The 13,017-nt window shown below is 52.6% G+C and overlaps 1 protein-coding gene across 2 annotated transcripts; it reads right to left on the minus strand.

Annotated features, from left to right (window-relative positions):
* Window positions 1-4,262: 4,262 nt before the first annotated feature.
* On the minus strand, window positions 4,263-11,457 carry FAM124B (family with sequence similarity 124 member B). 2 transcript variants are annotated; one of them, XM_063408497.1, is made up of 3 exons: window positions 11,326-11,457; window positions 8,969-9,708; window positions 4,263-7,426 (listed from the first exon to the last, which is right to left on the minus strand). In XM_063408497.1, exons 2-3 carry the CDS (start codon window positions 9,695-9,697, stop codon window positions 6,608-6,610), a joined length of 1,548 nt encoding a protein of 515 aa, XP_063264567.1. In that variant the 5' UTR covers window positions 9,698-9,708; window positions 11,326-11,457; the 3' UTR covers window positions 4,263-6,607. The 2 variants fall into 2 exon arrangements, with proteins under 2 accessions (XP_063264567.1, XP_063264566.1); XM_063408496.1 differs by lacking the exon at window positions 11,326-11,457 and having other exon boundaries at window positions 8,969-10,799.
* Window positions 11,458-13,017: the final 1,560 nt, after the last annotated feature.

The raw sequence follows: 13,017 nt of genomic DNA on the forward strand, positions 1-13,017 counted from the left end.
GAGAAATTCCATGGAAGATATGACTGCCTCCTGGCAGTGCCCAGGACAACTTATCTGTTCTGACTGCGTCCTGGCACACTGACTTCTCATTCCAGATACCCTCCCAAACTTGGGTGTGATCCCTGTTTCTCTTTAAAAGGATAATTGAATTTTTAATACAGGTTGATCAGGTGCATCCTGTGCACCCAAAGAAGGTGGGAACACCTGAGAACAGGAAAGATGCTCTTATTGTAACATCTGCTTTATTTTGTTATTCTGTATTCCTACTGTTATGGTTTGAGGGGTGGGGAATATCTCTGCCACTTCAGTGAGGTCCTAAGTATTTGGGGTGATAAATTTAGGATATTGCATTGCAAATGAGCAGCTTTTCCTGAGAATAGAGCTGATGGGGAGCAGCTACCACTGAGCAGGGCACAGTTCCAGGGCACAGCTTGCTGCTGGAGCCCAGGCTGCAGGCACACGTACCTGTGGCAGAAGAGGGCCTGACAGAGGGACCACCCTGAGGAACACTCTGCAGCTGGCAGGCACCCCTTGCAAAAGGCATTTTTGTTTGGTTTCCCTCCATGGTGTGTGTGGCCACAGGAGTTCCAGAGCAGCAGAGCACCTCCAGCACCCCGAGCCACTGCAGGGTGGGACACAGCCCACAGCCAGCAGGCACTTGGCCAGATGGAAGCACATCACCCCCAGGTCCTTCCCCAGGCCCAGGGGACACTCAGGCCATCCCTGTGCATCCTGCCCCATCCTCATGCAGGTTCTGCTGCCAGGGCCTCCTCCCGTGTTCCCTGATGTCCACAAGCAAGCAGAACTCTGAGGCAGGGATGTGCCTTCCACACTTACCATATCAGGGCCCTGAAGACTGAAGGAAAAATGAGTTTTCACTTCCCTGTGGACAAAAGAAAGGGCCTGGCAAGCCTTGCAGGAAAACACTGTCTTGAGAAGGGAAGAAAGCAGAGCTCCCATAGGAACATGCCAGGTTGGGCAGCTGCATCCCAGCTGAGCCCCCTGCCCTGACACGTGCATGCTCCATCCTGCACGTCCCACCCCTGCTGGTCTGTCACACTGGCATGACTTGTGTGTGGAGGGTACTCAGCCAAATCCAGCAGCAAGACCTTACATCTTCACACACAGACCCAAAGAGCTGCTGCAGAGCTGAGTTTGTGTGCAGGAGGTGCCAGGGAGGGTGGGCAGGAGTGCCAGGCTGCAATGGCCTTCCTTCCTCCCCTGAGCAGTGTCAGCAGCACCACGGGCAAAGGGGGCTGCAGGGAATGAAGGGCCATTCTCCTGATGGCCAACCTACACGGAATGGTGGGGGGAAGAGAAGGATGTGTGCCACACACAGGGTGCCACAGGGAGACCCCAGGCTCTCTGTGTCCCTCTCACAGCCCAGACCTCTCCTTTGGCTTCACTTTGGCTTCCTGTTCCTGATTAGAGAAAAGCAAAGCCTCAGAGCCTTTGAGCTTTATAATCCACTTTGCAAGCGAGGCACAGAGAAAGACAGACATGACCTGGAGTGCTCTGTATCTCCTCCTGCTCCTCCTGCCAAGCAAAGGTCCCACTCCTCACCTCACTCCCTGCTCCATCACGTCTGTTCTAGAGTGACCATTCAGTGCTCAGCTGATGAAAAGGGATAATTCACTGCATTTTTTAGTAAAACATCTTTGTAGCAAGCTTGTCAGTGATATCTATATCAACTACATCAACTCTTACACACAGCAGATGCACAGTAACAACTGCACATGGCATTGCACAGCATCACTGACTGAGGCTGCCAAAAAACAATAATCCACTTTAAGAAGAACTCTATTTTCCCCTGTCACTTCCATGACAGATCTCTTTAACTGACTACTTTGCTGTCAGAGAAAATTAATGAATGAGAGAGAAATGGGCTTTCTTTGTTATTAGTACCTCTATTGCTTTCTAATCTATCAGGTTAGTGTTATGTTAATGAAAATGAAGGATTAAAAGCTCCAGTTGCTGGAGGGGTGGGGACAGGGACTGGGGCTCCATAAGGAGCTCAGACGCTCCGGACCACGGCTGGGCTTGGAGATCAAGGCCAAGCCCGGGGAGAGGAGGGCAGATGAATCCCTGGCGGGGGTGGGTGCAGGCAGCTCGCACCTTTCTGTCGGGGCAGTGGAGCCACAGGAGCGGCATCGCCCTCCCGGCGGGACCCGGCACTGCTCGGGATGGGCAGGGCTGGAGGTGGGAGCAGATGGAGGCTGGGACCGCGCTGGAAGGGGACAGGGACACACCGGGGACAGCAGGGGACAGGGACACACCGGGGACAGCAAAGGGACAGGGACAGACCGGGGAGAGAGGAGGGGACAGGGACACAGCGGGGACAGCAGGGGACAGGGACACAGCGGGGACAGCAGGGGACAGGGACACACCGGGGAGAGAGCAGGGACAGGGACACACCGGGGACAGCAGGGGGACAGGGACACACCGGGGAGAGAGCAGGGGACAAGGACAGACTGGGGACAGCAGGGGACAGGGACACACCGGGGACAGCAGGGGACAGGGACACAGCGGGGAGAGCAGGGGACAGGGACACATCGGGGACAGCAGGGGACAGGGACACAGCGGGGAGAGCAGGGGACAGGGACACATCGGGGACAGCAGGAGACAGGGACACACCGGGGACAGCAGGGGACAGGGACAGACCGGGGACAGCAGGGGACAGGGACACACCGGGGAGAGAGGAGGGGACAGGGACACACTGCGGAGAGCAAAGGGACAGGACACACCGGGGATAGCAGGTGACAGGGACACACCGGGGACAGCAGGGGGACAGGGACACACTGGGGACGGCAGGGGACAGGACACAGCGGGGATAGCAGGGGACAGGGACACACAGGGGACAGCAGGGGACAGGGACAGACCGGGGACAGCAGGGGACAGGGACACACCGGGGAGAGAGGAGGGGACAGGGACACACTGCGGAGAGCAAAGGGACAGGACACACCGGGGAGAGCAGGGGACAGGGACACACCGAGGAGAGAGCAGGGACAGGGACACACCGCGGGGACACCGCTGCCGTGTGCGGGCAGCAGGCGGAGCCGGTGCCACAGGGACGGGCGGGACCGGCCCCGCTGTCCCCGCTGTCCCTGCTGGCCCCGCTGTCCCCGCTGTCCCTGCAGCCCCGGACCCCGCCCAGCGCAGCCGCGACACGCGGGGACAACAGAAACCCAACAAATTAACTACAATAAAAACAACAATAATAACACCAAAAATAACAGTAACAATAATCTGGAAAGATCCGCAGAAAACCAGAGCTGCGGGGCAGCAGGGGAGGTGACCATGGCTGCTCCAGCCCTGCACAGGTGACAGTGAGCCCCGGTCACACACGCTGGCACAGCCCGTGCAGGGCCTGGAGGTGCCACGCTCATCTGCACCAAACCAGACAATTTCTGGCTTGTGTTCCCGATAAAAACAGATTTCTGAAACGTATTTTCCTCTTCCATGCAGCTGTGAAGCTTTGCTTGGGCTGGATACAGGGCACGGCACCAACACAGGTGAAGAGAAAGCCCAGCCCCACCAGTGCAAATCTGGGAGGCTGGGCTGCCCTCATAGGACTGCCTCAGGATTCACCAAGGCATTCATGAAAGCTGAATTTGGCCCAGAATTCAGGAAATAAGAGTGCTTGCAGCATTTGCTTCCCCAAAAGAATCAAGCTTGCCAGCTTGTTTTTATCGTGAGAGGCCGAGCCTGTGGTCTCAGTGCCACTGCAGTGGGTTCCTGCCCACACCCCGGCCCATGGCCCCAGTGGGGAGCAGGGCAGCACCCCTGCCTTTGTGCTCGTATCCAGGCATCAGGGGGTGCCCCCGCTGCTCCCAGGCAACTCATCCCTCAGAAATGCCACTCTGCTTGCTTCAGAGGAGACAAAAGACACGATTTCGGTTGCCAGGTGCTAAACCAAAAAAAAGCAACAGCAGTCACCCCTTCAGATTGTGTTAAAGTGACCCCACAGCAAGTTCCACTTCTTCTGACTCCCACTGCCATGGCTCCCTCTCTCAGCACACATCCTGCTCCTGCAAGAACAGATTTCCTCCCTCCATCTCCCAGACTGTGCCAGTGACCCAGGAGAAAAGCCTTTCAATTCAGGCTGTTCATCATCATCCCCTGTGAGCACCTGGCAGCATCTCTGCCCCTCGGGGAATGGGGTCACCCAGAGCTCACAGGAGTCCCAGGGCTGTCCCCACCCCTGGGCATGGCACTGCTGGACACAAAGCAGGATCCCACCACCCCCAAGAAAGTGCACATCTCAAAATTAAAATCTTGCTTAGAGGGTTTTAACCAGTGCTGACCATTTTGGCTGCTGTCCATCAAAGGGATCAGCAGCTCAGTACCCACAGCACCATTACCCCAATGGTCACAGCCAGGGCAGAGCCATTCCCACCAGAGTGAATCCTGTACACCAAGCTCCACACACACCAAAGGTAAGAATCCCACTGCATTCCCCTTCAGTCAGTGCTGTGATGCCATGATCCTCTAAGCAGAACTTGTCAAAATCCCTCTCCAGTTTCCCCCAAGGCTGTTTTCCCCAGTGTGCTTTGCTGGGACCAGCAATGGGATGGGAAGCCCTGGCTGAGCTCGCTGCCAGCCTTGCCAGCCCCACACACCTCATGCTTCCATTCTCTCTGGGTGCTCCTCTCAGGGTGTTTGGGAAACAGCAGACCCTTGCTCCTTATTAGACTTATTTTGAAAAGTCTGAAAGAAATGGCACAGTGAGCAAAGAAGAAGTATAAAATAGAGGGTGCAAAGATATGGATAATCTGGAAAATGTGAATCTTTGCCTTCCACTACTGAATCTGCCCATAGATGCCCTCTCACGCAACACACCTTGCACACCTACCTGTGTAATATAGAATTTGTACTAGATATATCCTGAACTTAAAGCACATGGATTTTCCATGCTCGCTGTTAAAATCAGTATTTTCAGAGCCATTTTCCTTTGACTCGAAGCCCTTTTCCATGATCTGTTGCAGGCAGGTGAAATTGTCCCCCCCTTTTTTTCCCCTAATGATGAAGCATTTCCCCCCATGCTAGATACTGACCTTCTGCTTCTTTCTTTTAGGTAAAATAAGATTATGCTGAATAATCACACTCAGGTACCTTTGGCGTGAGAGAGTAGAGAGAAAGCCATGAGATCTCTCTTTGAAGCTGTTTCTCCCAGGAACCCCACTCCTGCCTTTATTCCCAAGTTCATGGTTATCCCGCCACGCCCACTGCAGGTCTGTAAGCTCGAGTTCAGAGAGCACTGCCCTGCTCTCAGCCCCTCCTCACCCACACCACGGGGAGCTCCTCCTGCCTGCTCCCCTACTGACCACACACCTTCTCCAGCTCTGAAAAGCCCTGCTGAGTTTCCAGTGCTAGCAAAGATTAAATAACCATCCTTGTAGATATATCACAGGAGGATTCGTTAGAAAGTCCACCACGTTTGTGGAGCTCGTGAAAACCTGGGGGAGGTTTGGAAGTGTCCAGTGAATGAAGTGTCCTGTTCTGAAGGTTTTGGTCCCCAAATTGAAGGGTTCATGAGCATCCCCTGGCAGGGCAGCACCAGCTGGGACTTCCCTATATCCCCTCCAGAATTCAGATATATCTAAGGGAGAAAATACCTCTTTGTTGTACTGTTTGGAAGGTAAGTATGATCACATGTGGCTTTGAATAATTTCACTCCTCCTTCATATTCTCCCCATCTCTTTCCCTCTGAGATTTATTTAATCCTACTTGAGAAAGAAAACTGATCAAGATGGGAGTTATTTCAGCATCTGTTGATGCTGAATCATGACTTCATTTCTCCTGTCCTTTTTACTCTGGAGGATTTAGCAACTCCCTCCAAGACTCTTAACTGCTCTTGTCTTCTGTTAATTAAAACCCAGCTAGGATTGCCTGCTAATTGCACACTGGTTTAACAAAGCCTGGCCTGTTGCTGTGTTTATTTTAAGTGTCACATAAATAGGAAACAGCAAGGTTTTACTGGCACTTCTCTTCAAGTGTGTGGTTTTTGCATGTACTGTGCTGAGTTGGGAAAAGGGTCTTGCTAGAAATATTTTTCTTGAGAAATATTTAAAAGGATATTCTTATGTTTCAAATCTTGCATAAAATTTACAACACTGATAGATTTTAAACACCAACCACAGGAGAAGCAAGAAGGAGCACAAAGGAAAACCAGCATAACCACTGTGACTGTGCCATGACCTTGTTCTAGTGTGTCCTGGCAAGGGATAGTGAGTCCCCACGGCTGGGGGCATCCAGCTGCTTGGGCAGCTCAGGCTGCTGCACCTGCAAAACACATCTGAAGAGGTCACTGTCCATTTTTTTAGCATCTTAGAACAGCTGTAGGAGTCATATGGCTCATTCCTATTCAATGCACAACATATTGCTCACCTATTGTGCATTTAAAAAACCCCAAAAAACAAAAAACAAAACAACAACTTTCTGTAAATACAGTGTTAGGATTCCTGCAGCCTCCTTAGCATCCTTCCGCGGAAATTCAGTGTCTGCCTCAGTGACCCCTAGTGGGGTGTGACAGCTACAGAGGCAGCAGTCACCGCACACCCAAAAGCGCGGCGCTGTCCTTTGGGAAGGATGGCACGTTTGATTTCAGTCATATAAAGAATTCCTGCTCCTCGGCCTCTGCCGGGTGTGCAGGGCCGGCCCGCGGGGTTTGCGGAGCTCCGGGCGCCGCCGCGCTGCTCCTGCCCCGCAGCCGGGCGGGCTGGGCAGAGCCGGGCTGGACAGAGCCGGGCTGAGCAGGGCCGGGCTGGGCAGAACTGGGCCGGGCAGGGCCGGGCAGGGCAGAGCCGGGCAGAGCAGAGCCGGGCTGAGCAGAGCCGGGCCGAGCAGAGCCGGGCCGGGCAGAGCCGGGCAGGGCAGAGCCGGGCTGCGCAGAGCCGGGCAGAGCAGAGCCGGGCTGAGCAGAGCCGGGCAGGGCAGAGCCGGGCAGGGCAGAGCCGGGAGGGGCAGAACCGGGCAGGACAGAACCGGGCAGAGCAGGGCCGGGCAGGGCAGAGCCGGCCTGGGCAGGGCCGGCCCCGGGCGCTGCCGGCGGCAGGAGGCTGCTCCGCAGGGCCCTGGGGAAGTGGCTCAGCGGGCAGCGGGCGCTCCCGGGAGTCCCCAGGGCCAGCCCGATGTCCGGGTCGGTGCGGGCTGCCCGGTGCCCGCGGGTGTCCGGGACAGGAGCCTGCAGCCCAGGAGAGCGCCGGAGCCTCTGGAGGTCACTGCTGCCCCGCTCACAGGCTGCGGCTGCTCCGGACTCTGCTTTTCCCTCCAGCGCTCTGATCTCCTGGCTTCTCCGCCCAGCAATGCCCTGTTTTACAGGGACAGGGGCTGGCGTACAGTCCTGCGGGATCCTCCCACCGCCTGTATTGGTATGCTGCTGGGAAAGCCCGATGTTTCTTTCGAGGGTCCTGGAGCTGCTCTGAACCTGTTGGAAATCAGAGAGAACCCAGTTATCACACAGTTCTAGCTTGCCCAAGGATGATGCTCTTGCCCAGCCTGGCTGTGCTGGGGTCACCTGCAGCCTGAGTCAATACACCTGGGCAGGTCCGTGCCAGAGTAGGTTGTGGATACAAAAAATCGACATGCATTCCAGAGGAACCTAGATAATCACTGTGAAAGGAAAGCCACTGCCAGTTACCACAAAGGGCTTCAGGGGGGAATGACAATTCCATGTGGAGTGTGAACAGAGGCTTGGATTTCGTTTGCAATATGGCAGCAGGTCAGGGCTGGGGGGTAAATTGCAGGTATTTGGAAGAAAGATTTACAGGATGGGCTGAAAAGTTGCACAATTAATCACTAGGCTGCCAGCCTACTGTCTGGAGCTTGGGCACAAGATACATCCTCAAGTGCAAGTGTGTTACACCTTCCTTTGTGAGGAGCAGTGCAGCATGGTCACATCCCCAAAAAAGCTTCCAGATTTCCTGCCAGTGAATTCACGTACATCTGTCAGCTCAAAGACCTGGTATCTACAGCAGGAAGAGCCACAGAGTTATTTAGGAAGGGACCTTTGGAGGTCACCAGTCCCCTGTTTCAGGTAGGACCAGCTTCAAAACCATGTGAAGATTCCCAAGGCCTGGACCACTCTGAGAGGGTGCAAAGCAGTTTATAAACTGATATTGAATGAACAGCAAGGGATACCCTAAGATTAATGTTCAGAGCAGCATAAAAATAGGCCGAACCAAGTAATGAACTTTACCTGTAACAGAGGACCTCTGGAAGGAACAAGAAAAGGCCAGGGCAAATTATTTAAAATCCAAATTACAAGAAAAAATAACCAGAGGTGGGAGGGGTTGTTACAATGGAAAGAAAGTACACTGAGCCAAACTGCCATTCTACTCACATGTATAATTCTCACTACATATGTTCTCAGCACAGACTTTTTTTTTTTTTTTTTTTTTTTTTTTGGAAAGGTGTTATTTATATAACCTCTGGGCCACACACTTCATCAGAAAAGGCAGAGATTTCCTAGGATACACCTCTTCATCACTTTTGCCCAACTGCAACTCACTTGTGATCTCACAACCTCAATTGCAGGCGGTACTGTATCAACATTACACTTACAAAACTTCTGGTTTTGGATGTCAAAAATCTGCTTTGAAAAACATTTATACAGCAATGAGACATCAGAAAAAGATTAGGCTGCTATAATATAATTTTTGTTTTTTTTTTTTTTTTTTTTTGAGGCAGAGGAGGGAAGATGTTAAGCTAGCATGCCCTAGAAAGCATTAATAAATCTGCATTTCAAGCAAGCAGTCATGATGCTAATTTAACTGTATAAAAACATTCCAAAGATCACTGCTTGTAGTTATGAACAGCATCACAGCACTGGCAGACACCAATTACCACATTCACAAATTCAAAAGAAAACATGCACATGGAACAAAATTGTAATTTCCATTTTGAACCTGTCCCGCTTTCCTCAGAAAAAAGCAGACAAGCCCTCCTCTCGAGAGCACCACAGACGTACCTTGAGCAGAATTGTGTTTCCCTCATAGTCCTGTGTTTGCCACCTGGTGCTGCTGATGGGGACGCAGGGGTTGGGCAGGAGGGGCACCAGCTGCCCCATTTCTTGCACCTTGAACTGCAGGGCTGCGGCGTCGCGGGGCTGTGCTGCCACGCCGCAGGGCAGCTGCTGCAGGCACAGCTGCACTGCTGCATCGCGGGTGGCGTGCAGCACAAAGACACTGGAGGTGCTCCTCTGCAGGGTGGCCTCCCTCTGCAGGATCAGCTCGTAGAGCCTCACCGCGTCCTCGTAGTTCTCGAAGCTGCAGTGGAGCGTGACCCGCAGGATTTCGGGGCCGCGGTGCACCCGCCTGATGCCCCACACGGGCAGCTGCTCGTCCAGGCCGTAGAAGTCCTGGTGGCATGGGGCACACGGGGGGCTGTGCCCATGGGCAAACTGGGCACACTGGAACCGCCAGGGAGGGCGCTGGAACAGCTCGTGCACCTGGAAAACCCGTTCCTCTCCCAAGTCCTCACGCAGAAAAAGGACGACGGATATTCCGGGGAAGCTGCAGCTCCTCCTGCGGTGCCTCTCATAGTATTTCCGTGGGGGAATCCGCTCAGACACCAGGAAAAGGCGAATGTCCAGGCAGAGCCACTCCAAAAGCCGGTCCAGAGTTTGCTGCAGGGGAAATGAGTGTCCCAAATGGGTGAGGAGATGCACAGTCATCAGAGACTCTGCTCCATCATCCATTGCAAAGACTCCTGGCAAAAAATTAAAACAGACAAATTGATGCCTGCCTTCTACTCTTTGCCTCAAGGACACGAGGGTGTACTCTGAGCCTTGGCCAGAACGAGTTCAGACCCCTACAGGCTTTGCAGTAACCTGAGGAAACACGTGGGTGAGCACAGGGAACACGCAGAATCACAGAATCACAGAATAATGAGGTTGGAAGAGACCTCTAAGATCATCAAGTCCAGCCTATGCCTTAACACCTCAACTAGACTACAGCACTAAGTGCCATGTCCAGTCTTTTTATAAACACAGCTGCAGAGTGACAAGGCTTTAAGAGAGCAGTCCCAGGTCACATCCCAGCAGAGCTCAGCTCCAGGCTCATCCCCAGCTCTGGAGCTCTCATCACTGAGTACACACAGCCCAAGTGTCCAGAAACAGCTCTGTGTCCTCCTGCCCCTGTGGTTCCCAGCGCAGGACAGCAGAGAAGCACAGCAGAGAACACAAGCAGTATTTTCCAGGATGAGGTGATGCTCTCTTGTCTCCCGGCGGTGGAAGCAGCCTCTCCAGACCCAGGTGAGCCCCACCAGTGCAATCACTGCCTTTTGCAAAGCCCATGTGGCACTCATGGCTCAAACCCTCAGCACATTTTCCTGTAGTCAGCAGGCTGGCCTTGGCTCACTGCAAAAAGCCCGTGATCGCTGTGAGTCCCACCCTTCTGGGGCACACAGATAAGCTATTCTTTGAAAACAAGGAAGGAAAACAAAATAACAAAAGAAAAAACCCAACCATGTGAACATAACAGATAACAATAAGGGCAGATATAAATCAGGAAAGAGGAGCTTTGGGAAAAAACTTCAGATTCATAGTTACACCCTTCACAACAAAGGAAGCTTACTGCCCAACTGGGAACCAGGTCCTGGGTTATTGTACATAGCCCATAAAAGCTGGGTACCAGGCTTCCCATTTTCAGTGCCCTCTTTGCTTCTTTTTCATCCTTTATTTTTTTTTTTTCCCTGAGATACCCATGTAATCAGCAGCCTTAATCAAGGTCCAAGGGGTTTTTTTCTTGGTACTTTATTTAGCTTACTGCATAAGCTACAACAGGAATGCTGAAAATACACTGTTTTCCAGGTCTCTTCAAGTGTCTGGACAATAAATCACACTGTCCCTTCATCTCCCTTTTTGCCAGCCCAGGAGCAACACAATACAGGGCAAGGCAAACCCCCTTCCTATACAGAACCGTCCCCACTGTAGCCAGTATTTAAATCAAAACTGGGGCCTCTGGTGATCTGTCCAGCTCCATCTCATTGAGAGCAGCACACCTCTCTCTGCTCACGTGCCAACCTCCCTCTCAAACAGTCAAGCACACAAAGCAGTGGTTCACTGTAAAAAAATCCCAGCATTAATAAGTCTGTTATTCAAAATTCTGAACTATTCTTTTCAATATGACCCTGACTTTATATTCAACTCAGTAAAATCTCCAAAGTCTAAAGGTACAAATAGAAGTGCCTTGGTTTCCTTTAGGGAGATTCCTCTCACTGGTAGAAACTCACATTCTGCTTTAAAAGCTACACTGACACCTATGTACAATAAAAATTAAAAAGAAGGCTGTCTAGAAAATGAGGAAAAAATTATTTTGCACCCACCTGCAACATTTCAAACAAGTAACAACTGCTGTTGGGAGGGAGACAAAACCAAAATCCAGCCTTCAGACAATTGCAGGAAGAGTGTGAAGAGTGCAAGTGCTCAAAATATTAAAATTCTCTAGATGAGCTCTGAAGAACACAATTTCACTAAAATATGGAAAAGGAAATGATTCATCAACTCCTTGCTACAGGGCAGGGGCAGGCAGTCATCTGCCTTCCTGCCTGTGAAGAGCAGGGGAATTTGCCTGTACAGGAACACACTGAAACTCAGTTCAGCAGGGCTTGGTGTGCAGCTGGAAGCAGCTGCCCTGAGCAGGTTCCCTATTCCCAGCCCGGGGCTCCCTGAGGCTGCTGCCACCCCACAGCCCCCGTGCCTGCCCCAGCCCCTCCTCCCTGAGCAGGACCCCCACCCCTGCACCCGCAGGCTGCTCCCTGCCCTCGGGGCAGTGAAGGGGCCAAGAGCTGCTTCCCTCCTGCAGTGCCAGCACTGCTGGGCTGTGCAGCTCTCACAGGGCTGTGCACCTCTCAGCCCTGCTCCCAGCTGTGGATAAATCCCCGTGGGCAGCTGCAGCTCTGGTGAAGGTGACAGAGGACTGGGGATGTGAATTCTTGCAGAGCAGCTGTGGAGAGCGAGGGTTGGTTAGGGAATGATGCACAAACCTTGGCCCTCTCCAGCTCCCGCTGTGGCCAGGGGGAGCAAAATTGTTTTTCAGGTGGGCAGGTGCCTCCCACAGAGGCTGCTGAAGGTGTGCAGCATCTCTGCTGTCTTTACAACAGCCAAAAACCTGAGCCTTACTTGAAAAAGGGTTAAATCCTGAACCCTCCGCCATGTGTTTCTTCTGTGCTTGCTGGGGTGAGACAGGGAAACAATCTCAGCTCAGAAATTCTGCCTGATGGAGCTGCCTAGAGAACAGTTTTAGGCCTGGTTCTCAGCTCTGCAGCAGCTGTGGGCCAGGAGAACCCACCAGTCCTCCTACAAGGAGCATGAGATGAGCTGAACCTCAGCCTTTGCCTGAGCCTCTCTCTCAGAGAAGGGCAGCCCCACCACCCTACCACTCCTCTTCCCCTTGCTCTGACAACTAAATATCCTTGGGGAGGGCTCAAACCAGGCTCCTCAGCCTCGGGAAAGGGTGTCCTCAAGCCCTGCCTTTGGCTCCAATCTACTGCCCTCCCAACCTTGGGATAAAGCCTGGGTGCAGTGGCCCTTGCTAAGCTAAGACCCTTCACCCACTGCTGGTCTCAGGGAAAAGGGATTCCAGAGCAAAGCGCTGGCTTCTGCTGGATCTTCTAAGAAAAGCCAAGTGCTGATTTCACTCTGGTTCCTGAATGGAATGAGTACTTACTTGCCTTCCTCTCTGCTTCCCCTTCCCCCAGCTCTCCAGCCTGGCTGCCAAACGGAAAAGCACATTTTTCATAGTGACCTACTGAATGCGCCAAGAAAGATTTCTTCAAGAGATTAGAAAAATAGCAGTTCAATCTTATGTGAAAAGTGGCTTTGCTGAGGGGAGGAGGGGTGAGCAATTCTGACAGGGGACTGAAAAAAATTGGGGCTTCATTCCCACATGGCAGTGAGTGGTAACACAGCAGAACATACAGGGAGCTGCTGGGGCACTCCAGGTGGGTGCAAGGGCAGGACAAATATCAACATTTATATCTGTCACTAATGCATACACTGGTAAGCCCTGCACAAAT

The sequence above is a fragment of the Prinia subflava genome, chromosome 11 (genome assembly GCF_021018805.1).
Source record: "Prinia subflava isolate CZ2003 ecotype Zambia chromosome 11, Cam_Psub_1.2, whole genome shotgun sequence".
NCBI lineage: Eukaryota > Metazoa > Chordata > Aves > Passeriformes > Cisticolidae > Prinia > Prinia subflava.

What these genes read in the sequence shown, in the direction of transcription:
- FAM124B (XM_063408497.1), bottom strand. Translation starts at nt 9,697, where the DNA reads ATGGATGATGGAGCAGAGTCTCTGATGACTGTGCATCTCCTCACCCAT. An exon ending in GAAACACAATTCTGCTCAAG is followed by an intron (nt 7,427 to 8,968) that starts GTACGTCTGTGG and finishes GATTTCCAACAG; the next exon opens with GTTCAGAGCAGCTCCAGGAC.